The sequence below is a fragment of the Mycteria americana genome, chromosome Z (genome assembly GCF_035582795.1).
Source record: "Mycteria americana isolate JAX WOST 10 ecotype Jacksonville Zoo and Gardens chromosome Z, USCA_MyAme_1.0, whole genome shotgun sequence".
Taxonomy (NCBI): domain Eukaryota; kingdom Metazoa; phylum Chordata; class Aves; order Ciconiiformes; family Ciconiidae; genus Mycteria; species Mycteria americana.
In genome coordinates this window covers 2,628,139-2,654,293 of record NC_134396.1, presented here as the reverse complement: position 1 = coordinate 2,654,293, position 26,155 = coordinate 2,628,139, and the positions used below count along the sequence as shown (strand labels likewise).

The 26,155-nt window shown below is 41.7% G+C and overlaps 2 protein-coding genes across 6 annotated transcripts in view; one reads left to right on the top strand and one right to left on the bottom strand.

The window, feature by feature from the left end:
* Positions 1–565: 565 nt before the first annotated feature.
* NUDT2 (nudix hydrolase 2) lies at positions 566–6,922 on the bottom strand. Of its 3 annotated transcripts, none has more exons than XM_075488215.1 (4): positions 6,543–6,776; positions 6,038–6,091; positions 5,264–5,421; positions 566–1,734 (listed from the first exon to the last, which is right to left on the bottom strand). In XM_075488215.1, exons 3-4 carry the CDS (start codon positions 5,394–5,396, stop codon positions 1,421–1,423), a joined length of 447 nt encoding a protein of 148 aa, XP_075344330.1. In that variant the 5' UTR covers positions 5,397–5,421; positions 6,038–6,091; positions 6,543–6,776; the 3' UTR covers positions 566–1,420. The 3 variants fall into 3 exon arrangements, with proteins under 3 accessions (XP_075344330.1, XP_075344331.1, XP_075344329.1); XM_075488214.1 differs by lacking the exon at positions 6,543–6,776 and adding an exon at positions 6,870–6,904 and having other exon boundaries at positions 567–1,734; XM_075488216.1 differs by lacking the exons at positions 6,038–6,091; positions 6,543–6,776 and adding an exon at positions 6,870–6,922.
* Positions 6,923–7,143: 221 nt separating this feature from the next.
* KIF24 (kinesin family member 24) overlaps positions 7,144–26,155 on the top strand; it is a 33,872-nt gene continuing 14,860 nt past the window's right edge. Inside the window, exons 1-7 of one of the 3 annotated variants that reach the window (XM_075527103.1) lie at positions 7,144–7,194; positions 13,409–14,036; positions 17,323–17,512; positions 19,421–19,518; positions 21,637–21,852; positions 23,404–23,491; positions 25,549–25,670. In XM_075527103.1, the coding sequence (XP_075383218.1) occupies positions 13,423–14,036; positions 17,323–17,512; positions 19,421–19,518; positions 21,637–21,852; positions 23,404–23,491; positions 25,549–25,670 (1,328 nt within the window). In that variant the 5' untranslated portion in view covers positions 7,144–7,194; positions 13,409–13,422. Of the gene's footprint in view, positions 7,195–13,052; positions 13,124–13,408; positions 14,037–17,322; positions 17,513–19,420; positions 19,519–21,624; positions 21,853–23,403; positions 23,492–25,548; positions 25,671–26,155 lie in introns of those variants that run through there. The other 2 variants (XM_075527099.1, XM_075527100.1) reach the window with 2 other exon arrangements.

Below are 26,155 nucleotides of genomic sequence, written 5' to 3'. Positions count from 1 at the left end.
ATTAATATATGCTGCACCAAAGGATGAGTGCTGAGTAACTGGAGAGTAACATGATACTAAACTGCTGCCCTTATTTCTCAGCCCAGTTATGCTGCATCTCTGGTATCGCAGGTCTTCTGCAGGGCTGATGTGATGCTGAATACCCTCATTTCACTCTTGCGGTAAAGAGGAAGACAAAGTGGAAGTAGAGACCACTTTCTCATACACTTACTTGCTTTGCGAGGTCCAAGTGCCTAAGCAGCAAAGGCTAGAGGAGACTTAGGGAAGAAAGGACAACTTCTTTCTTTGGGAGGTTCTCTCCTAAAGTTCTCTGGGATTCAGAAAACCTCATCCCCACCTAATAGCGCCATCATGCTTTTTTGCTATTTACGTACCAAAACATCCAAAAGATTATGAACCATTACTAACTGAACATGCATAATCATACAGAGCGCTAACAACCTCAGCTCCCAACGATGTTAAGGACAAAAGAGAGGTCCACAGGAAAGCTGATGCAGGGCAAGCTCACCACAGGCTACTGCAATCATTCAGCATGAGTATCTACAGCACAGCACTGGCAGCTCATGTGGCCCTGCTGCCCACACATAGGTGCAGGCTGCAGCCACAGAAACACAGATCCTATCAAAGGGAGACAAGACTGCACATTAGCTTAGATATTCTGTGCAGAAAGTGCTGTATTAGGCAGATAGATTTCCCTTTCCCAACCCCCTAAACAATGTCTGGCCAAGGTGTTTGTTAAAGAGCAAAAAGGAAAGAGGCAAAAGAAGAACTTCAAGTTTACCATTTAAATACTGTATGTCAACCATTTACTAAGACTCTTTGGATGGAAAATGTTTTCATAACAGTACATTAGTGATATACATCAATTCATGATAAAAACAAACAAGATCTGAAATGATTTGACAAGTTATCACAACATATCAGTGGAGGAGTCGGGAACAGAACTACTGCTTCTCCATTTGAAATGCAAGGTGCAACTTCTGCAGTAAACATTTTGTTATTAAAAATCTCCATATGCTCATTTTCTCAACTCTGTAGTTCTACATCGGCAAGTCAAGAAATATCAAGTGTTTGATTTTTCAAAAGGACCTGTGGTTGTTCAGCACTTCAAGGAAAAAAAAAAAAAAAGGAAAAAGAAAAGGAGACAGGGACAGAGGAAGCTGTCGTTAGCTCTGGGTTTCAGTTCAGACATCTCTGGCTCATGGTTCAATCAGACCATGCTTTTTTGCGTTAGCTAGGGGAGACAAAAGCACAAGCTCTTTAAAAGCTCCAAGTATATCTTCACTGAATTTGTAGAGATTTAAAAAAGAAATCTACATGGTTCTGTAGCCACGTAGTTCTTCCCCCGTTAAAAAAAAAAAAAAAAAAAAGAAGCAGACCATGTTTCTTCAAAGATTCCCCTTATCCTTCTGACAAGCATTTATCCTTTGGAGCAGAGGAACTGATGCACTTCTTTCAGTGTCGCTCGCATGTCCTCATATTCTGCAAATTTGCAGGCATCCTCCAGCTTCAGCCATTGGAAAGCTTGGTGCTCCTCTGAGAGCTTGATTTCTGTGTTACAGTCCTTCATTTCTGCCAGCCAGTAAACGACGGTCTTAGGTTTGCCACGGACAGGATAGTGCAGTTCTTTCTTGTACCCCTCTATAAGGGTGAGCTGACTGGCCTGAAGACCAGCCTCTTCCTGCGTTTCCCGGAAGGCTGTCTGCAGGTCATCCTCTCCTGGATCCACGTGGCCTGTCAATAAGGTGAAAAAGTAAGTCTCTGAGAAGGAAACTCAGATTTTGTTTATTCAACTAGGAAACATTGGGAGACAGAGATGAGAGTACACTGTAGCTGATACAGAATCAAATGGAAATTGGAGAACAGAGATTGCTTTTCCAACTCTTATGTCTTGATTTGTCTTTGTCTCATGGCTTTTAGGATCATCATTTATCCCACATCTTCTGAAACTCCCAGGGGCCTGTCAGCACTAGACATCTTTTCTTCCCAGTCCTCCTCTCCACTTCTGGAGCACTCTGCATCCGTAATGTTAGATCTTAGATCATACTGAGGACTGAGTGCCTCATGAATGGTTTTCCTTTATCCAGTTAGAGGGGAGACTGCTCATCTGCAAGAGCCTTAGTCCTCTCTCAACCCTTCCCTCCCACAGAAGCTTAAGGGTCAGTTCTGCAAAACTCTTACTCATGCCAACAGACCAGAAACAACAGGACCAGGCACCAACAAATGCCATTTAAAAGGTGGGTTTCTCTCCCATATTGCCCTCTGAAACACAGCAAGCCTAAAAGCCAGTCCTTTCACCAGCTGCATAGTTCTTCTAGGACACATCATTTATTTTACGTTGCTCAGAATGAGAGGCGCCATTACAAACAACGGATAAATATAACACATCCCCAGCTGTTTGTACTTTTGTTGAGAAATGTCAGATTTGGTTTTCTCATGAAAGGTCCACACCAGAACATAAATAGAACAAGCCAAGCAAGATCTCAAAAAAGCAACATAGCAGGAGTTGGGAGGCTTCAAGAGGAAAAAAAAGTTAAGCTTTATTTTGCCCCTGGTGTCACCCTATTTCCTATGTAGCTGGCTGCAAATAGCTGTAATTTCATCACAGAGATGAATCTTTCCTCAGGGCCCAGGCACCCAAAGCCACCCTTTAGTACTAGAACTGGGGTACGTGGGAAGCTCATGTTGCTTTCCCAACAGGTCTCATTCACTTCTTTGTCTGTGTATCAGAAGCTTAAACACCTCTTACAATGTGACATCATCTCAAATGTAAAATACACTTCTATTTCAAGCAGCAACTGTGTAGAAAACAGCATCTGATGTTGCACTTAACATCTCAGATATTTGAGATCAAATACTCAGAGGCTTTAAGTAAAAATATTTTCCCCCTGAATCTCAGCACTGCAAGTCAAGCTGTCTCCTTCTTGACAAAGTATGTATTTCCATAGCTGGGACTTATTACTAATAGTTGAGAAACAGAATCCACTTGGCCTTGCACAGCTGGATTACTTTTACAGTAACCACGGCAAACACCCACAGAACATCCATGAACAGTAAGTAACCACTATTTTTTATGATAGTCATGATCCGTAGTCACCCAATGTGCAATGAGTTCAGGCAGTAATAAAGCTGGAAGGCTGAGACTCAGTTTCAACTCAAAGGACACCAGTGCAACCTCCTGCCCTCCAGCACAGCGAAAGGCAATCACCTCACCCTGCTGATGATAACCTCAAGTCTAAGTTCAGTAAGTTTCCACCTTTGTGTAGTATAGTCTACCTACTGGGTGGAAAAAGGACTGCCTGCAGCACCTCAACACCACAGCTTCCAGATCCTCCCAGACATTTGCACTAATGCAGTTCCAATATGCTGAGGAGGAAAATGAATCCTGCATCCCCTTCCATCAGCCTCGGCTAGTGCAAAGTTACAGTTCTAGGAGCAGAGATGAGGCTCATGAAGCTCACGTGGGGGGATTCAAACAAGTCCAGTTGAATCCCAAAAGGGTTGCGGCTGCTTAGGGAACTTTTAAAATACCAATGTACAGCTGTAGCTGTAAATTGCCTTTTGCGTGCCCTTGGAGAGACGATTACAACTTCTCTTTCTGGCTCCTGCCACATTAAATCTATGTCTGCATCATATACAAGTTATGTTATTGCATCACACAACCTGAGGCTGCCTTTGTAGACTACTCATATCACAGAGAGTATATAAAGTAATAGCTCGCCTTCATTTATTGCCCCCAGATCTGTACCAAGCTACTATTAAAGGCTCCCATCAGATTGTGGCTTTTGTATGTGGCTTTTGATCTATAAAACCTTAAACAACATGTCAAGGGAGGTGATTCTGCCCCTCTACTCCACTCTGGTGAGACCTCACCTGGAGTCCTGTGTCCAGCTCTGGTGTCCTCAGCACAGGAAAGACACAGACATGTTAGAGTGGGTCCAGAGGAGGGCCACAAAGATTCAAGGGCTGGTTGGATGGGGCTCTGAGCAACCTGATCTCCTTGAAGATGTCCCTGCTCACTGCTGGGGCCTGGGACTAGATGGCCTTTAAAGGTCCCTCCCAACCCAAACCATTCGATGATTCTATGATTTTGAGTGCATAAGATGTATGCCTACAAGTCATTTCACTCCCTACTGAAATGCCTACTAGACAGTTCAATCGCTTGTCCAGAATTACTGTGTTCCCAGTGAACCTTTCCACATGGGTCTCTCCTCTCACAACAATTGATCATGTCCCAGCACGTTTTGTAGCTTTGCAATAGGCTGCAAACCCTACTCGCTTAGGCTTTTGGTGAAGTGGAGAAAGGGGGAGGCTTGGAAAGTTTTGTTCTTTCCCTTAATAGGAGAGCGTAGTTAATACCATTCCAAGCTTTTCTTCCAATTTTCAAATTCCTGTTTACAAGCGGCTCCTACACTATGCTTTAAGAGCACTACATTTTACAAAACAAGAAGTAAAAACTAGCAGGAAGAAATCTCAGAGGGTAAAAAACAGCATATAAGATGATCTACAAGGAACCTGATGTATTTCTGTGCTGTGCTTTTCCCGGTACCAGGGCTGCGACTACCAAACACTGCCTCTGCCATGTGTCTTTACAGCCAAAGTGTTGCTATATGTCTCAGGGCACTGGGCTTGTTTTCTCTTTTGGGGCCTCACTGATGAGCGAGAATGGCTTAGGTAAAGATGGCTGATAAGGTTACTTCTCCTAGCTATCCCTCTCATCTCTGCTGCATTAGCTATGTGCTCTTCATCAATGATCTCCTGAACTTAAAGAAACTCCTGCATCTTCTAAGAAAGGCATTTTAAAGTAAATCATCACCTATTTCAGTTTGCCTTCTAATGTTGTGCTGCAAACTGTGACCCTTCTGATTATACATGGGTCAAACAACTGTGCATTGGCAACAGTGATATTTGGCAGAGGGTCAGACCTGAGCAAAAGGGTAAAAATTTCTCTAGCTACCTAATTTCAGTTGTCTGCTCAATGTCTGCTAGAAACATCAGATTATCTGAGGAGCACAACTGGGTGACACCCCCCCCCCCAACCCCAATCAATCATGCCCAATAGTTTATACAGTCACAACTTGCAAAGAATTTCGGCCACAAAACTCCCCGCTCAGCTGCACAAACAGCATAATCAGCGGCTACTGCCAACTGATTAACTGCCCCTCAAAGCTGACCTTAGCAGCATTCAGCCAAAGTTCAGTCTGTAATCTCACTCACTCCCAACAGAAGCAACCTTGAAGTGTGTTATTGGAACAAACATCACCTTTGGGTGGGGTCCAGTGATGGGTCCCATAGGATGTCTGAAGGAGGAGGTATTCAATACTGTCAGTGACCTTAGAAGATGGTGCTGGCTGCAGCCTCCTGTAGATGATCAAGCCACAAGCTCTGAGAGCCATGCCCCTCTGTTAACTGCACGGAGAGCTGTGGAAGAGCAGAGAGGATCACGCAAGAACAACATACAACCTGGAGCTCAAACAGACTAGTTGTATTTATCCAGCAAACATATCTCAGTGTGTGCTGAAAGTCGTCCATCCCTTTGTAGTTACTACACAATTAAACTGCATCTTATTAACTATCTTTAAGTTGTAAAAAAGTGAGTCCTTTCCTTTTAAAACAAGGAAACAGGAACCTATATAAAGGCTTTAAAAAAAAAGTTATCAAGAAGCAAGAAATATGACCTGCATGACATTTCTTTGCTGCTGATATATTACAAACCACACTGTAGGAAGAAAAAAAACCCTGATAAAGCAAAAGGAAAGCCGATTCACACTCTGAAGCTTTTCCACTGCAAAAATCCAAAGGTTCTGTGCAAAGACAACACCTCAACATTACTGTAAGTTGCATACAGAAATAACTGCCCAAGACATATCCCTTGCAGCAGAGAACTCCTCAAGATGCCAGTGGCAGAGCAGAGAAAATGAATGACAAAGGACAGGCTCTCTGCCGTCTGGGCTAGACATGAGACTGTTACACAAAACTAAAAGCTTCTTGGCATATGCATTAAGCACTAATTTGACCTAAATAGAAAGGAACACACCTCTTAAGTGACAAATATTGTAATCAATAAGCTACGCATCCAGGACAACTGGTCCTATTCAGAAAAAGACAGAAAGCAATGGAGATGAGCAATCCATGTTAAAGTTAACACAGCGATTCCCAATTCCAGGCAAAGCTTTGAACTTTGACAGAGCCGCACATGTCAATAAGTAATAAATTTACACAACGCTGTTTTTCCCTGGGATGCCCAGCAAGGCATCGCGACACCTCCAGTTTCCAAACTGGGAAGCCCCAGCAGAGTCCTTCTCCACCAACCACGCCCCAGGACGGTGTTCAGCTCTCTCGGTTAACCTCCCATTAACCGCCTCAATTCCTTTCTCATCAGCCACCCCAAAGATAACCCACCCACCAAACCCCCGGGCAGCGCAGGGACCAACCCCGCCGGATCTGAGGCCCAGAGGCCGCCCAAGGCGGGAGACCAGCACCACCTCCCGCCCGCCTCGGGAAACGCCGCGCTCGGAAGCCCACAGCCTGGAAGGACGAACCTCTCCGAGGGCCGCCAGACCAGCGGCCCCCGGGCCCCCCCGCTGCTGCCAGGCACCCCGGGGCCCGCTCCCCTTCCCTCCCATCCGCAGGGGGTGGCCGCCCGTGCCCCCAGGGGCTGCGGGGCCGCGGGGCCGCTCCCAGCGGGCAGGGCCCGCCCGGCACCGGGCTGGGGCGGGGGACCAGGCCTGGCGGCCCAGAGGAGAGCCCCTCCGGCCGTTGCCATGGCAGCGGGGCAGCCCGATGCACGCCGGGACACTGGGGGAGCCGGACGCACAGAGCTCAGAACCCCACTCAGCCCCACCGCCACCATCGACCCCCGCCCTCACCTCCGCGTCCAGGCCGGGGAGTAGGCGGGGCGCGGCGCACGACTGAAGGCAGCTCAGCCAATCACAGCGACACAGGCGCCGGCCGTAGCTCCTCCCCTCTCGTTCCGGCTTCCCTTCCCCTCCCGCCTTTCTTTAGGCTCCGCCCCCTCCGGCCGCGGAGATCTTGGATTGGTTTCTCCCCGCCGGGACACGCCCCATCCGCACCTCTCCCTCGTCCTATTCGCTGGCTGCGGGCGCGAGGCTGCGCGCGAGCGTTTGAAGCGGGAAAAGCGTTGTTGCTATGGAGACGCGGCCTAGTGGCTGTTCTCGAGCGGCGCCGCGGCCGGTGAGTGGCTGTGGGGGCCGCGGGCGGGCAGGGCGCGGCGGTTGGCGGGGGGAGTGTGCCTGCTGTGAGGTGGAGGGAACGGCCGCGCCGAGGGAGGGGGGGTTGTCCCAGGGGCCATCACCCTCCCCGGGCGGTGGGGCTTCCCTCAGCCCCGTCTCACTGCGGTGCCCGAGCGGGCTGCGGTGCGATGTGCTGGGCCGCCCCCTCTTTCGGTCCCCCCCTCTTTCGGTCCCCCCCGGCTCTGATGTGTGCGGGGAAGACCGGAAAAAAAGGGGGTGGAACAGCGCGGGGAAGGATGAGAGGAGAGCTTGCATACACGGTGCGGGGCAGGGGCAAGGGCGGCCGCTGCGGGAGGGGCCCGGCAGGTGGCCGGGTGCGAGGCCCCAGCCTCAGCCCTACGCCCCTTCTTCCAGTGGGTGAAGCTATCAAGTTCCTTGGTCTGGGACTTAATTCAGTGAGGGAAGCTATAAATCCCTATGGGGTGAAATTCAGTGACCATGTTCCCCCTCAGTCATATGGTGTAATTCCAGATGCACGGCAGCTTGTTTTGATACAATTATAAAATAAATATTGAAAGCCATTTGGTAAATCTTACTGTCAAGAGAAGCTTGGGCGCAATTTTCAAATAATCAGCATCCCAATATAACTTGTAGATTATTTTCTTAGCGTGTGGTTGAATATTAGATACTTCCCATTCCCATGCAGCTGTTGTTTTAAGCAGTTGTTGGGGATCAGCTGTAGGATGGAGTCTCTTCTGCTGAGGTCACCAGACTATACTTAGTATGAAAAGATGATTATAAAAAATAGCAGTGTCTTGCCAAACAAAAAATATTCTATTGGAAAACAAAAAAACCCCCCAACATTTCATTGTTGTTTTTAATTCCGTTTCAAAGAGCAATGAAATGAATTGTAGTTTTAGCAAGCAACTCTGTTAGGTATGTCAGTAGCAAAGGAAGTGGGAATGTTGCTGCAGGGAGAAGACCTGCATCATGGTCCAACTGTAAAATTCTTGTCAGTTAACATTAAGGTATTCCCTCTTCTCCAATTACTTTTACTGTACAGAAACTATCAGTGGTTATCTATTGCTAGTATTCAGCTTTGTTCCTCATATCTTCAAAACAGGCTGCTACAACTCTCGTTCCAGTGAGCAACAGAACGTTTAATACCGTGTTGTGTATGTGCACAGGGAGTTGCGTAGTGTAATCCTATGATCCTACAAAGGGATCTGCTGCAATGTCAAACGCTGTTTCATAGACCCCAACCTACTGCATGAAACTAAATTTTGAACTTGTGTTATGGTACAGATTATCTTTTATCATGGAGCTTGTGTTTATAAAAGTTCCACTGCACCCTGACCCCGTTCTTCACAGGAATACCCTAGTTTCCAGGGAATGGGGTCAGAATAATTAAAGGTAAAGTATTTTGTGTGGTGCTCTGGAAAAGCAAATTAGGCATTCAGTTCTGGAGTTAGCCCTCAGATTTGGCTTTGGATCACAGTTAGAAAAGGGCTTAATGTTCAGATGAATAAGAAAGAAAGATGGATGACTGGTGACGTGAGTAAATAAGTCTCCCTTTTCTCTATTGTATGATTGCCAGATCAGCTTCATTATGGTCTTCTGCTTCTGTACTTCAAAAAGTAGCACATGCTTTGGCACGGACGGAGCCTGTGCTGAAGACTTTTTTGGGGTAATGTGGTTACAAATAATGAGTAATACACTGCTATAGTCATGGTTAGGAAAGGAAACATACCTGCCTGCTACATGTGTTTACAAATTTTATAAGTTCTGAACTTTTGTTTTTATAAGGTACTTGTAAAGCAAATTTATTTACATAATACAAAGTGATAGGCAGGAAAACAAGGTGCTGTTTGTACACTGATTAACAATTATTGTGCTTATCAGATGCCCTTAAAAATTGTTCCTAATAAAATTATTTAATGATCAGACCAGAGTTTATGATTCAGAATTATTATCTCTAGATTATTTGCAGGATTAAATGTATAGTTGCATTAGTTTGCATTTGTAGGAGTGCCACATAAGGTTTCTTCACTTTGCCATGACTTAATTTCCCTAGTTTAAAATATGGATATAATGATACTTGTGTCATGTCTCAGTGGTGACACTCGGGAGTATCAGTGGAAGTCAGCTAAAATGGTCAGGTAAATATGAGTGAGCTACAGTGGGATAACAGGGCATGTGAGTGTTTTTCAAGTAAACGATGCAGTGAGATCTTCAATATATCAGAGGTTAATAAGGATCAAGATGTAGTGGTCTAAGGCTGCTTTATTCTTAAAATAGTCTATATAGGGATTTTACGTGATTTATTTTAGCACAGTGACTGACACTCACTGAGTGAGTATGTTTGAAGGCCAGCCTTTTCTCCCCTTTGAAAAGTGCATTGAGAATGAAAACATCTGTGTAAGAGCTAATTAATAATTAAAAGCATTTTAAAATGGAGGATCAGCTTCTAGAGCATAATTTTGTGGTAAGTTAGTTTCCTTCAGAATATGTAAAATGTACCCGCTCATTTGTACTATTTACGCCTGACTTTTCTTTTTTCCCCAGCTTTATGACCTTTAAAAAACTTCTATTACTGAAACAGGGGAGGAGTTCTCTCATGACAAGGTGTGATCTTATTCTGTGCTTTGAGTTGGTCCCTTTATATAAAATTCTAATGCTTTTTTACAACAAGTACTTATCCATTACCAGCATCTGGCAGCCTTTTAAGATCTTTGTAAAACTTCTTTGCAATAAGAAATAAATTGTAGAGAAATCAGGTTTGCCACATAAAGATGATAGGCTGACTGGTCCCTTGTTCAGACATCTCACATGTTCCAGCAGTAAGGTCTATCACCATTAACTGTTTCTCCCTTGCTGCTAGCTTGTGTATTAGTAAGTGAAGATGCTCTGGACTTTGTTGACTTCACTGTTTCACTGACCTGCTTCAGCATCTTCTTGTCAGTGGCAAAGCAGGTCCCTTGTGTGAGAAGGTGAAAATTTAAAAGTGAAGCTGAGTCTGTCTGCTAGCTAAAATGGGAAGGGCAACCACTGAACAGCAAAGAATTACAAGTGATGTTGTAGCAGAAATTGAGTGAAAAGTTTTTCTTAGGCCTGAGACTATCTGACCTTATAACTGGGTGCTCATGGAGAATTATACCTCCATACTGACTCACTTCATTCTCAAAATATGTTATATCCAACTATTTTAAGAAATCTGAGGCTTTTGTCTCAATCCCGTTTCCAGTGAAGCCACTCGTAGCTTTGTGGGGAACAAGACCTGGGCTTTGATATGAAACTACCACACTGAAGAATGTTATATTTTTCTGCCCCAGGACAGAATGTTCTCTCAGGTGAACAAACAAAATTAGATCCTGACAATATGTGAGGGAATGCTGGCTGTTATTTATTGTAAAAAAGCAAAAGTCTTCTCTTTTCTTGCCAGAAGATGGCATTATCATTAACAATTTAGGATTCTTGAAAACCTACCGATACTACTCTTAGTTCTTTACAAAGTCAATTTATTTTGAAGAATTATGTATCTGTTTTAGAAACAGTGTCTGCAGACACAAAGAACTCTACAGTGTTGGACCAATTAAAGTATTCTTTAAATGAGGAGAAAGGTGTTCCTTTCTTTTAGAGCAGCGCCGATTAAAAGGCCAGAAGGGTTTTGCTGACAACTCCAATTGCCAATGCCCATGCCCAATGCTCCAATGCCCCTGAATTCTCTCATGTATGAACCAGACCAAATCTTTTAGAAAATTGTCTACTGTTGAGTTTTAAAGTAATCTGAAATGCTGGAACCCATCACCATGATGATTGCTTAATTTTTTTCCATGGTTAATTAATTTGTTACTCCTTTATTAGTCAATGTTCGGTTTTCCTAGGTTGTGAAATTGCTGTTCCATGGATGGAGAGACACTGGAGTTATCTCCTGAAACCACTTAGATCCAGTAAGATTTATTATATCTGGGGAAGCAGAAGCAGTTACATTACTTCCCGGCCCAGCTCTCATTAAGAAGCCATTTAGGTGCTTTCACATGGCACAGAGCCTTAGCCAATAAGCCGTGCAGAGCTGCTTACATCTCTCAGTACTAACCTTCTCGTATGTTGTGCAGTACCTATATTTCTTGGATTTTCCATATTTTGAGAATCCTAGTTCCTTGCTACCCCAGATAATGGAAACCTGTCCGTACAGTCATTTCTAGCTATTTAAATATATTTTGTTTCATTTTTAATTAGAACCTTGACCTCAAAATTCTTAGTTCTCTCCCCTTGTCTGCTGCTCTTGTTTTGGGAAATGTCTCAAATTTTTTTCCTTTTTATCCTCTCTTCTCTCTCCTGTGTTCAACATTATAATTCAAACAGAGGTTAACAATGAATTAGTTCTTGCACTGGTCTTTGGCCACTCTGTATTTAATGTATGCATATATAAAGATGTAACTGTAATCTAGGATACAGAGTGAGAATAGACAAAAGAAATTTGCTGGATTGTTTTAATCTTTAACACATTCTCAGTACTTTGAGACTGGTGTCTTGGCTTTGTGTTCTAGCTGCTCCTTTCATCAAACAAAAGAAGTTTCCTGTGACAGTGCATACAGACAGTTACACAGGACCTGTACTAGTTTTGTATTTTAAGCTACCTTATGTAAGATAGGCATTTTTGCAAAGACATACCCCTTCTTTAAATGAAGTCTGAATTTCCTGTGGAATTTTATCTGTTAGAGAAGTTGGCAAATTGTGAATGCTTGTGAAAACCCTTGCACGTGTGTCATAGTTAGCCTCTCTGATCTTTGGGTTTGCTACCCACTCTGTCAATTTTGATTTCCTGCTCCCAGGATCTAACAATCTCAGCGGTGGCTCTGACTTTACCTCAAGATTCAGAATCACATTACATACATACATTTTAAGTAAGTCCACCTACACACCAATGTTTTTGTCTTGAAGCTTGTTACTGCTGAATCTCGTAATTTTGTTATGGCTAACTACTGTCTACAGCTTTGACTCTAGCTTCTAAGTCATTTTAGATGTCCTCTACTGCACCTTTTGGCCTCTGTAATATCTTATACAATCAGCACTAATATAATCTTTATTATTTTGTTGTTATTATTATTTCAACATAATGTGTTAATTAATGATGTGGAATCAAATTTGGGGGTGATATTTGGTGACCTTATTTTCTTATATAATGTTAGTGTAGAGATGCTTGAAAATCCTGCCAAAGAACTTACCCTGAATTACGGGGGGAAAAACTTAGTCTTAAATAACTTGGTTTTATTGAATATTATTGTAACTTCCAAATATGAGTAAAAGCTGTATTTTCTAAGGTCCTAGACTGAACAAAGATATAAGGCGGCAGTGGGCAACAGATACTTGAAGTGCTATCATTTTTCCATTTTATGGAACAAGTAAAAATATCTGCAGATATTAATCCATCTGGATACAGACAGCTGCACAATGCATTGCTAGGGAGACATGAGTGAAGGAGTTGAGGGTTTTTTGGCATACCTTTCAGTGATGCATGTTGCTTTTTTGGGTTTCCCAAGAATGCAAGTATGGCGTTCCAGTAGCGTATATAGATTTAGAGAAATTCTGTGTTTCAGATTTCGCAGAATGTTTTGGCTATTCTATCAAGGACACTTAGAAATGCTCACAAGATTCACGGCATACAAGAGAAAGTTACGCAACAAAACTACAACTTTGCTGTAGTTCATCTATAAGATGAATGGTCTTAATTATTCAGCTTAAGACAAATGCAATTTCTTCTCCTTTGGTCAGTTAACCAGGGATAGCTGAACCACATTAGACCACATGCCCTGATATTAAATTGAGTGTCTAAAATTAGGCATTTTACATTCTGTAGCTTGAGGAAAGGGTTTCAGTAGCTGTGGCATTCATCAAGTAGACATCAGGCGTGTAGGAACTCTGCAGCCGTAAGTAACAATGCATTGTGCATTTTTTCCACATTATTGTGTATTGTCTATAATTTTAAAATATACTTTCATAGATAAAATATTTGTTTCATGTTTAGTTTATTGTTGTTATTGCTCTGTTCTGTAGCGTTTGGCAGTCTAGTGTATTGTAAACTTGGAGTTAAACAAGCTTCTAGCCTAACCGCAGGTAATGGCATCAGGAAATGTGTAGTTTCTTCATTAGTAACTTTGTCAGATGTGATGTTTCATATGATTCTAATATTTATTTTGTTTGATTTCTTGTAGACTTTAGCTTGAAGATGGCATCATGCCTTTATGAATGCCTTTGTGAGGCAGAACTTGAAAAATACTATCCCCATTTTGCTGCCTTCGGTCTTCAGAAGATTGATGAGCTTGCCAAAGTTTCCATGAAAGATTATACCAAACTGGGGGTCCATGACATGAATGACCGCAAACGACTCTTTCAGCTCATTAGAATAATCAAAATTATGCAAGAGGAAGACATTGCAGACTTAAGCAAGCAAGATTTTCAACCAAGTGGCCTTTTCATTCAGCCTCACGTGACCAGATCAGGTCCCCGTAGACAGCTGCGTTTTGAGTCCTTCTTTGAAGAAAATGATGGAACAGTTAAAGACTCTGAATCTGAATCCTATGGTTCATCTGATTTCAGTGCCAATGAAGAGAAGAACAGCGTAGGGGAAATGTTGGGACACATTCAACCGCATGATTCAGAGCTGATCAGATTAACTAGAAGAGACCTAAACACTCCTGGAATATGCACAAAAAAGGACCTGAGCTGTCCAACAGTTTCTGATGATATTGCTCCTCTCCTGGGGGATTCCGAAGCTCCTATTGTACAAACAATAACTCATATTTCAGGGTATAATTATGGACTACCTCATTCCTGTATCAGGTAATAATCAGTCACCTTTATTTTGCTGTATTTCAAGCTAGTCATAATTAATTCTTTCTTCATTGTGGAGGAGAATCTGTCTTCATCACCTCCAAATAAGTGATCCTACCACTACAGAGCAATGCAAAATCTTATAGAGAAGAGAGATATTAATAAGTACTTGCAACTCTCCAAGTCTGGTAGAACAAATCAGCTGAATTTCACCAGCTGCTACTCACCAAGGTTGTCTAAGAATAGTCTTTATTGTCTTTCAGGATAGAAGGCTTTGTTTTTTTGGTGTTTTGGTCAATGTTTCTTTCTCTTTTTCTTTCCATGAGACTACCTTGCAAAACACCTTTTTTCCAAAATATGGCATTGTCTGTTGAGAAGTTTGTCAAGTTTTTCCCACTAAAAAGGATACGTGCTGTGATGGCTATATTTGTTTATAAAGAAATTTCTGAATTGGAGCTTTAAAAAGAAACAGAATGAATATATTTGGGATGGGATATAGATGTGGTGGTGAGAGGGATGCCTTGCAGCTGCTCCCCAAGCACATGATCTGTAACTTTCATGCTTTTCGCAGTGTTTGGTAACAGAGGTGCTATGGTTATCTTGAACCACTGGTAAATCTACCCTGGCAACATTTTTAGAGCACAAAATAATTTTTTCCTGATTCAGCAGCAGAGTACGTACCCCTCTGCACACATACTACCAGCATCTAGCTTGTCGCAATGCAGTCGTGGCAGTTTTGTTTTGAAATGTGGTGAAGAGAGCTAGCTTTATGAGGTTGGGACTTGGTCTGGGAAGGCTGTGGTGAAGATTTGGTGTGTGGGAGGATCCATGGAGTTGGGGTGTCGGTTACAACTCCCATTGAGTGTGCATGTAGCCTGGAGGGATAGATGCTGTTGCCACAGTGGAAAAGTACTAAGGTGACATAGTAGTTAGAGCACTTAACCTGTGGAATAGAAGACACAGGTTTTTAACTCTCCTTTGCTGGAAAAAAAATCATTCCCACCTTCCAGAGAAGTGCACTAACCTCCTACATATATTGGCATCTTAATGCATTCTCTGTCTCTAGAAGTTGAGCCAAGGTGCAACTAAAAGGGCAGGATTCATATTGCTGGCAAGTAGAAAATGATAAAATATAACCTAATGGCTCAGCTAGAGGAGTTCAAGATTTTTAATCCTGCAATAGAGCCATGTTCTCCCTTGTTCTCACTTTCTTTCCTTGTTCTTCTGTTTTTTTCCTAAGCACATTCTTCTGTGCCTGGCATTATGGTTCATCTTGTGGGCTGTCTGCATCCTCCTCCTGACATGCCTGAGTTTCTCTTTCTCCTGTTTTGACCGCAGAGTATGTGTTGTGCATTCCAGGCTTGGGCCAGTCTGCTGACACTAGGGTTTGTGATTCCTGTTTTGCAAGTGCCTAACTCCACTGAATCCATCCATCTCCACGTCACCTTGTGATTTGACCACTGTGAAGGCTAATCTAGTGTCATCTATGAAAAACATAGGAAAACACTGGCATGATTTCAGATGGCAGAAAGATAAAGAGATTAAATTTCTTTTAATATGCTTAAATATATTTTGCACTTGCCTACAGCAAATGGCTTGATTTTGACCATAGCAGATAGGCCATAGTGATTCTTCTGACCTATTGTCTAGTCAGGTTTCTAATGATCTGTGTCAAGATTTTTGTTTTTTCTAGTAATAAGTATATTTTGTTATAAAATACAATTTCTATTTAAGAAAGGTTAATAGAAAACCTAAGCTTTAGGTTCAGCATGTAGAATTAAAATGCATTCTGTTCCCATACAAAATACATTCAATTAAATGTGCCTCTGTACTAGAAAGAATTTATGCCTTTTCTCTCATAAACGGAGCCTCCAAGCCTTCAGTTTTTCCTTTCTCCAAATCTTGCAATCAGTCCTTCCTCCTTCAGGCTCTTGGAGCACGACAGGCTCTTTCTGTAGGTCACCAAATCCAGCCTCTGACATGAGAATTAAACTCTGATCATTTGTTGAACAACATTTGGTGCCTAGTGATATCCATAAGCTCACACTAGCTTATGAAGCATCTTATTTCAAGTATCATTGCCTTTCTTCTCAGGGGAAAGAATTTTCCATCTAAACGCAGGGCCTGATCCTGGTCTGCCTGGGAAAGCAGTACTAAAATTAAAGGGGCTTCAGTTACAAGTAAAGATTACTCATGTGTAGTCTTCGAAGACCGCATCCTGAGATTTATATCTGCATGTCGTATGCTCTGGGGAATCACGCAGCACAAACAGCAATGATACCACAAGCTTGTAGTTGTAATGAGATATTGAGTAACCTGTGGGTTTGGTTTTATTTTACTAGACAACTAGCATATGTTAGTTTTCAGTTGCTACATTAAGAGATTTTGGAAGGGCATTCGGACAGCATGGCAGAAACACTACTTTTGTGCAAGTTGGTGCTTGATTGAAATTATTTTTTTCTCACAAATTGACATTCAAATCCAGGCTGAAAATCATTACTTATTTGGCTGAAGACAGCTTGAAAAAGGGAAAGGTGGAATGAATACATTTTGGTTGAATTCAAGTATATTCTGTATGATGCATCACAAAATGGTGATGCAGGTTAATCAATGAAACACAAAATGACCTCATTTTTCTGAGGTGTCTGGAAGTGAACTAAAGTAGACTTACCAGAACACAAGAGCACGACTTTGCCTGTGGTCTGAAACTGCATAATTTTTTATGATAAAAGACCAAAGGGGAGACAATGATGAGATCAATATTTCAAGTTTTCTTTTAGCTCAATAGGAACATGGTGGTACTGTCTTGTTTCCCAGTTTGAGTCATTTACTTGTAACCTGATTGACAGCCCATAATAGGAAGAATGAAAGTCAGTATAAGAGGAAAAGCAACTAAATATTATACACCCTCCTTTTCAAGATCTGTTCATACTTTTATCTGTACATAATTAAATGACTAATCATGATGGTGAATAATTTCAGCAAGATTAAATTTAATTAAGTTAAGTTGCATATTATGCCAGCTTCAGTCACATGTTTGTGGACAACTGAAAATATACCAGTCCAGCAACAAGTTCAGGAATGTAGCTGTATAAACACAACTATTCTTTTAACAGAAGTGCACACAAAGCATCAGTCTGTTTAGGAAAAAACAGCAGAAACTTCACTGTGTAACAATGAGATGTGTTTTGGGTTTTTTTTGATAAGCCATTGAAGACAGGACTAACACATTTATGCATAGTCTAGATTGTGTAGTAACCTGATTTTAAAATGTAAACCTACACTGTTGTTGTAGATCCACTACTTCTGAGAAAGAGGCTCCATGGACAGAGAGTGAAAAAATCAGAGTGTGTGTCCGAAAACGTCCTCTAGGCCTGAGAGAGGAGCGACGTGGGGAGGTTAATATCATCACAGTGAAAGATAAAGAAACCCTACTTCTTCATGAGAAGAAGGAGGCAGTTGATCTCACCCAATATATTTTACAGGTAACATGCTCCACTTAAATGTTGTTTTTATGGGCCAGTCACTTGCATGGTGTGATAAAGCAAATTGTACTTGGAGCTTCAATGAGGGGAAACAGAAAAGGGCTGTCTGCATTTCTTGCACTGAAATAGGTGGTGGGTGTTCTGTGAGCTCAGCATAACTATATTTGAATCGCTTCTGACTTCTGCCAGCTTGTGGCAGAAAACCTGAGCCCAGAATTTTAAGCCTCAAAAGCATGTCTCATGCAGCTTTCTTTGCATGTGGCAAAATAAAACCCTCTGCTACATGCCATTGCTGCAGAATTGCCTGCTGCAGAGCCTCCTGATAGCTTTCTGTGGTACTTCACTGAGGAGTTCCCTTTTCACTATTTCAGCACTGTAGGTCTGTTTCAATGAATCACATACACCCTCGTCCCCTCCCTTCCTTTGTTCTCAAATGCTTTTGAAAATTAAGTTCCCTTTTGGTCTTTGTTTCTTAATCCCAAATACCTTGTGCTGTCATAGTTCAAATTCTCACTTTTGACTGACAGCACCAGGAACAGAACTGATTTCTAGAGAGTAGCAAGCCATTCTCACTCTACTGGGTGTTATTTTTACAGTCTGGATCCTAGGAACAACTGTTTGGACTATCCAGTAAAAATTCAGTTTGCAGCTCTCTCAGGCCTGGTTCATGTACCACCTTTTACGGTGCGACACATGCAGCAATGCTACCCCACTCCCTCCATCTCACTACCTATATTTGGCATTTATGTGGTGCTTATCACCTTAGTATCTCAGTGCTGAAATAACCACTAATTAATTTTGTTATTTCAGTACAGACAAACGAAATCTTGCTATCAATCAATGTAGTCCAAAAAAAAGTATGCAATGGCAAAGGCTGTGTTTATTCTATAGGACCCAAGAGAACTTCTCTGCTTCCAAGTCTGGCTACTCGCCCTGCTTCCATCTCTGGTTCCTATAGAAAGGAAAGGGTACAGAGCAAATGGGAGGTGGCTGGGCATATTCCAGCTCCATGGCTGGGGGACCCAAACTGCAGGCCCATGACAGAGCACATCTGCCCTCTGAGCTGAGTGTAGCTGCTGAGACTCCCTGGTTTAATCTGCCTGTGCGATAGTGTGGTTTGTTTGTGCATGGTTGAAATGATTCTCAGTCCTAGAGATCTACTACCTTAACTTAGACTGCAGTGAATTTATTACAGTGCAATGTTAGACACCAGTCCATGGAGGCTCTTTTGAAAATGTGATGTTTGTGACTGTCTCTGCAAACACTATTCTTAACCTACAAGGAGCCCATAATGAACTCTGTTGCAGTGTTTCCAGAGACCTTGCTGCTTTGGGTCAGATCTGGAGTGTGGGAAGTTTGGGGTTTTCTTGCCCCCTTCTGAGATAATATAATCCAGCTTTGCTTAGGAATAGCTTCTGTCTTCTCTGGCACAAAAAGTTTTTAAGTCTGCAGAACAGAGACAATTAATCACAACTGAGGACTAATTTTGAGAGAGTCAAGAGTTGATTCTGAGTTCTTTTTACTGTTATAGTGTTACTGTACATCTGTAGGCTGATTCACTTCAGGAATAGATGAGAGTTTTCTTTAATTAGTGTTTTTCTTTTCTTCCTCCCTGCCCCCCCTTTCAGAAGGCTGTGGTATGTTCTGCTTCAGAAGGATGGGAAATTAAGGCATCTTTGCTTCCCCCTTCCCCCCCCCCCCCCCCCAACCTCAGTCTCTTGATTAGTCGTAATTATGTGTTCCTGGATATGTCATGCTGCATGTTGAATGTGCTAGATCACTTTGTACCTGATCCAGAGCCATACGAAGTCACTGGAAAGACTTCTGTATTTAAATTTACCTTTGAATGGGGGTGAAGGGGAAGTGAAACATATTCATTTTCATGTAAAGATCATATTTATTTTTCAGCATGTTTTTTATTTTGATGAAGTCTTTGGGGAGTCATGTACCAATCAGGATGTGTATATGAAGACAGCTCATCCTCTCATTCAGCATATTTTTAACGGGTAGGGTATCAGTGCTTACATTTGTTATTTTTTGCCTTTTTGTTTTCCAGTTTCATATACTGCTTTAATTTTCCTTTTACTCTTTACATCTTTTGAAAAATACATTCATTTTACCTTTGCCACATACCTTCGCCCTTTTAGAATGTCTCTGATTGCAATTTTGACAAAATAACTCAGAGAAAACTTTCTTCACATTTGGTGAGAAATCTAAATCACAGAGGAAGTTAAAATTGGACCGCGGCTGCAACAAAGAGACACCATGGCCAGCCTATAATGAAAAAATATGTGCCAGGATTTCTGAAGTCTAATCTGCACTGTAACAAAGGCTTCTGTGTGGTATAGCACACTCATCTCTACAGGAATAATATTATCTCTTTCATGAGACTGCTCTGAGATACTTTTGCATGTATTTGCACAGTTCACAGGGCAATAGAAATTATTAATAACCTTGTGATTTATTTTTGTTTTATTGATTTATATTTGCTTAGAGGTTTAATCATAATCACATACTTCCTGATTAATGGGAAATTGATGGTGGCTTTACATAAGTGATCTTATTTTCACGCAAAGTAACAAGCTTGAATACAATTACATTTTTGAGTCTTTGAAGGAAAGGATTACATATCCATGCTGAAAATTAACAAAATTGAGCATTCTGTTTGCTGAAAATCTCCAAGTATCATCAGCAGAGACAGAAAGTATCATGCTCTTGAGAAAAGGAAAGTGAAAAAGGAGAATGAGGCTTGTAGCTTGCTGTGTAATAATCACTAAAGGCCCAGTTCACATTACAGCTAATCCAGTAATGCCACCAAAAGAGATGCCACTGTTTTTTCTCAGCTTTCCTTAACTTTTCTGTCCCTCCTGCTGCATCCCCTTCACTGGCCTTTGTCTAATCTCACACCACAGTGAGCGAATTCTGCAATCTAAGCTGGCAAGAAATTGTTCACTGTGCTTACTGCAGCCCTACATTTTTACCCATTTCTCTGCATCCAGGAGGTACTGAGCCAACTAAAAAGTCTTTTTTTTTTTTTTTTTTTTAAGGTGGGGGGGAATAAATAATTTGTTCTGTAGTATTTATTTTTTGGCTGATTCAGTTCCCTGAATCTATTCACATCATACTTCTGGGTTCAGTGCTTGTATAAGAGCAAGGATGGGGAAGGAGAAGTAGGCATGTAGTAACCTTAATGTAGATGGGATTGAAGGGCAGTGCAGCCATATCCTGAGACCTCCTTGGCATTTTATGTGCATTGCCATTATAATCTTAAGGTGACAAAGCTGGAGCAATCTGGAATAAACCAAGACTGTGGTTTCACTAGCTGGAGTGAGTGAACCAAACAGCCCTCTGCCACTGAAAGGGCATAATCCTCTTCCTTACCCCCTACTAGACACATTCCCATAGGTTACGTGAAGCCAGTTTGGGCATATTTTGTGATCCTCTGTGATCTACTTCAATTCACTGAAACAGCAGAAAATTAGCTTGCAAAAAAGTGGAAATGTTTCTGTTGTTTCGGTGCAGTGAAGTCAAACATCAGAGCCGGCACAGGCAGGGGTGGGTCAGTGGGGTAGTTCACACAGCTGGGAGCAGAGGAAAGGAAGAGCAAGACCTTCCCCTAGGCAACAGCTCTTTAGATTGACTTAGCTGCATGCAGGACTGCAGCTTGAGACAAAGTAACCTCTCTCAGTAAATTATAGGGCTGGGGTGTTAATTTTCATCAAGTACAACATGCGTTAATACAGAACCTGACTTGTGGTTGTTTTGCATCTCATGTCACAGTCATTTTTCTCTGTGATTCATAATCAGTAGGATTCCCATTCATAATCCTAAAATACTTCTGCAGCATCTAAACAGCTGGAAGAATAACAATGAATTCTTAGTTTCCTTAAATACATTTTTGGCATCTGGAAGAAAGGAAGAGAGCCAGCACTCTGCGACACGCCAGATCTCCATAGGACATACTTGGGAATAACCATTAAGTGTTTTGCAGTTTCCCAGATTGGAGAGCAAACCAAACTTCATTGCTAAGAGGCCGCTATAGATAGATATCAACATTGCAGAATCTTTTTTAATAGATACGAATAAATCAGATGTGACACTAAAAATATAAGTTATCTTCACAGAGGCAATGCAACCTGCTTTGCATATGGGCAGACTGGTGCTGGCAAGACTTACACTATGATAGGTACTCACCGGAACCCAGGACTCTACGCCTTGGCTGCCAAGGACATCTTTAGACACCTGGAAGCATCACAGTCAAGGAAAGATCTCCTTGTTTTGATCAGTTTTTATGAGATCTACTGTGGACAGCTTTATGACCTGCTAAACGGAAGGAAGAGGTATTTAAATAAAAATACATTTTACTATAAATCTATGGTTATGAACAGTTTCTTACTGCATATAAATCAGTTACTGTTTCATGCAATTACATTTAACATATTACCATTTATAGTAAATGTTATGTATTTAATTAGGGTTGTTCCTAGGAGCTACTTAGAGAGGAAGGCAGAATCTGAGACTAAATACGGTGGCATTAATAGGCGCTCCTGGTTTTTACTATTTTGGGGGGGAAGTAAGTAAGAATAAGGACCTATGGTTGAGATACGAGCTCATGCTGTTTTGCTTACACTATAATAATATAATAGCTGAACATCCATAGGTAGAGAAAGAACCTTCTTGTGACCAGAAGTTCTTATGCCAACCATTGTGGGAGTCCCTGTCTTCCCCTGCTCAAACTCAATCTCTGGCTGTCCCTCCTGCTGTGCCAGTGGGGCTTTGGCTCTTGCTACTCTAGTCTCTAAAGATCCCTTTGATCTCACACTTGTCATGCTTGACACTGCACAGTCTGCTCACCTTCTCCCTGAGCACCTTTACCTGGCACCCCCATGACTGAACTGGAGCAAGCCTCTGCAGGTGATGCTGCCATCACCCTCAGTAGTAGCACCTCAGCCCCAGACTTGTTTGGATGGACGTATTCTACTGCAGGAGCTTCATCCAGAATGGAAATCGGGACAACTCAGTACATAGTTGGTATAAAAAAACTGACTGGTCTGGAATCTCTAAATAAATTAGCAGTTAGTTAAGATCTCAGCAGTGAAAACTTTTCAGAGTGATCTTGAAAGAACATCACCTGTCAGCTGGAGACCTTTAGCAGCCTTGAGAGCACTATTCCTTAGAGGACACTGGCAGGATCATGAGGGAGGCTTTCTGCCTGGGGCAGTGAGCATCTGTTCACAAAGGAAGCACCTATTTCCGTGCATGTGTGTTCCCTTTCTCCAAAACAGTCTTTAAGGAGCAGGTAGTATAATCTGCTATATAGGGAGTCAATTTACTAAGGAAGAAAGAGTGTCCTTATATTCTCTGCATGTCCATTAGCTATCTTACATGTCATTGAAGGAGAAGATTAAATTTCCTCCCGCGTGCATCATGTCTGTATTCTTCCTGTATACTGTAACACTTCTGTGTGATTCATAGCAGAGGTGCTCTGAAATCTGACTCTATGGCTATGGGAGCTGCTTTAAAATCCTGTGCAAAAATCTTGAGAACTTGAACAGAGCATAACTTACAGTCTGAACTTTCTAGAGAAGCCTGAGATGCAGTTTAAAGAGAGACAGGAACTCTAAAATGTAAACATGATAATTTACTTCCCTGCTTTATTATATTCCTGAACTAGCAGAAAGGCATTGCTAATGTCTCTAACAGTGAAATGTCAGTGGTACATATTATAAATTAAATACCTCTTCAGCTCTGAAAATAAATGAGTGACAGTGGTGCTTCTCCCCAGTCAGTAGCCTCAATGGCTTTTTCACAGTATCAAAGCACTGAAATGTGTTTTCATTGCTGCTGTTGGAGATGTCAGAAATCTCCTTTCTGTGCTGTTTCATTTTCAGGCTTTTTGCAAGAGAAGATAGCAAGCATGTCGTTCAAATAGTTGGACTGCGGGAGGTTCAGGTGGACTCTGTAGATCTACTGTTGGAGGTAACCTTTATCTTTGTGATTATTTTTTGTCTTCTACAGCCTGATTTGCTGATTTGTGAGATATGTCCTTTGCAGAGATTGTTATTTGTTATGTAGTGCATGTGCACGTTCCTGTTTAAAGTTCTAAAATTGGCAACCCCAGCAGACTGCTGAGGAGCACTATTAAAAGTGCCTTTATTCAGTAAGCTTCTTGGGTCACTGTGACTTGTGTTAGAGACATGCAAGCTGTTGATTTACAGCTGTCGCTTCTGCTGCCACTCCTTATGGAAAGATCTTTGCCAAGAAATAGACTGCTGTCACTATTCCAGAAATTAAATAGTATCCCAGTGAGGGACCCTGAAAGCTGGATAAGTATTTTCTCCCAGTGTGATTTCTTTGGCTTCTATGAACTTAAATTTTCTATATTGAAGGTACGTGAAGGTGGGACAAAATATATACATTTTAAATTTAATAGAACTAGAAATTAGACAATACTTAAGATTGAGATATTGATCTGAATTAGGATTAAGACACTACTTAGGTAATGATGAGTGATAACAGCCAAGTAAAATTAGGATCTTTAGCTGACATTCTTCAGTTTTCTGAAATCTAAGAAATCTTCAGTTTTCTTTCCTTGCCTGGCTGAGCCCTAAAAGGGCACTGGCAAATTTTCTGCATTGTCCTGCACCAAGCAAGCTGGTTTAATCTGCTTTCTATTTAGCCTGACTTTGCATAGTTTAATTCCTTTCTCAGTAAGGAATTGTAAATTACAAGTGCCTGATAGTGTAATTGACTCATTAAAATTGGCATGGCATTGCCCACTTATATTCAATTTAATTTTGTTCCTCATCTTCCCATTAACTGCAAGCTTCAGAACATGCTGGTGATGCTTCTGCAAATTAGAGTGTAAATTTGCTATATGGTTGATTAACACATTCCTCTGTATTATCACATTCCATACACAGAAGAGGTATTAAATGACTTTATTCTCACATGTATTTTGGCAAAAAAATATTTTGTATTGTCCACAGGCTCTTTTGAACATAGTGACATAAATGTCACTGGCTTGACTCGGAGCCTCTGAATAGTCTGCAGCAGATATATGGGAAGAGTATTGAATGCATCCCTAGTTATTCAGTATTCATTGATGTTGGCTTTGGTTCAGAAATTATCTGCATTTAGCACTAATATAATGCTTGGGAGCTGCAGCAGTTGGTTAGGTTGCTGGTTGAGAACCAGCCACTGAAAGGCATGAATCATGCACATCTATCAACTGAGAACATATTGATTTTGCTAGGTAATATTTTAATTTGTTCTTACAACCAGAAACAAAATTAATTACTGTTTTATGAATGCCCTGCTGCAGTTGCTGCTAGACTTTCTGCAATAATCCTTAAAAGTTTGCAAAAGAGAATTATCCAGATTTGTATCATCTTGAAGGAGCCTCTGTCCTTCTGCCTTGCCTCTCTTCCTTGCCTTCTTATTTTATTGTTTTATTGAGTATAACTGATCTTTTAACTGTGTTCCTTCCTCTGGCATAATTTCTTTTAATTATGGAAATGAAGAAAGGTTTTGGTACTCTGTATTTTGTGTGTAACTTTCTGGATAACAGTACCCATCTGTTACATGAGAAAGTGAAATTTTAAAAGAACACTACAAGTAGTTGATCCCATGAGTCTCTTAGGGGAGAGACTCATGGGATCAACTACTTGTTATGGGTTATGTCTTGTTAGGTTATGTCTGCAGTCTTACTTTCTTCCATTTCTGCCATACTTTTGTTTTTAATTTTATAGTTTGGATATTTTGCAAATCCAAGTGAATGTGCGATGCAACAACTTCTTACCTGCAGCATGCTCTCTAAGCTCCGTAGTGTCACTGCAAGCAAGTCCATATACAAAGTTCTGAAAGAAACATTGGAAGGGATCCAGTCTAACTTAACATCTGCCTTGCACCAAATTTTAAGGCTGTAATGAACCCTTCCTCCTAATGTTACCTCATCTTAGGAGGACAAGATGTCTTTCTGAGAGATTGCGTTTTTATTTACAATTTGCTTGGATTTTGTCCCCCTTCTTTTACAGGTGATTTTGAAGGGGGGAAAAGAACGTAGCACGGGAGCTACTGGAGTCAACTCAGATTCCTCTCGATCTCATGCTATCATCCAAATCCAAATTAAAGACACAGCCAACAGGACATTTGGAAGGTAAGACTGGAAGCGGGAGTGCTCAGGGCTGATGAAGAAGTCAAGCCCAGGGACATCCAGGAGACAAACAAAGAGGAGGTGCTGAGTTAGTGGGCAGCTGTGAGTTAAATCAGAAGATGAGGTTCAAAGGGACTTTGAGAAATTTCACAGCCTTTTCTCTGTTCCCTGGGAGAGCGCTTAAGCCACATCTGCGAGAGCTTTGTCAAACTCATTTGTAAAAATTTCCAGTGAAGGAGTTTGGCAATCAAATCCATCCCTTCGTCTTCAGTGTTAGAAAGCTTTTCTGGCTAAAGGCAGATGTCTGCAATGGGCTTATCCACATGTGAGCTTGTCACCTTTGAAGTCAGTAGAAAGAAATAGTAATTTCTGGGATCCAATTCATGCCATTCTGCAGAGTCACCTAAATTAGGTCAGATGGATTTGCCCCTCAGAGCACCTCTGTCCTGTAATTGACTACAAAAGGAGCCTGGGATGACTAGCTCAGG

Coding starts and splice junctions, on each gene's coding strand:
- NUDT2 (XM_075488216.1), bottom strand. CDS start 5,396: ATGGCTCTCAGAGCTTGTGGCTTGATCATCTACAGGAGGCTGCAGCCA. Junction 1,735..5,263: donor TCACTGGACCCCACCCAAAG/GTGATGTTTGTT, acceptor CCTTATTGACAG/GCCACGTGGATCCAGGAGAG.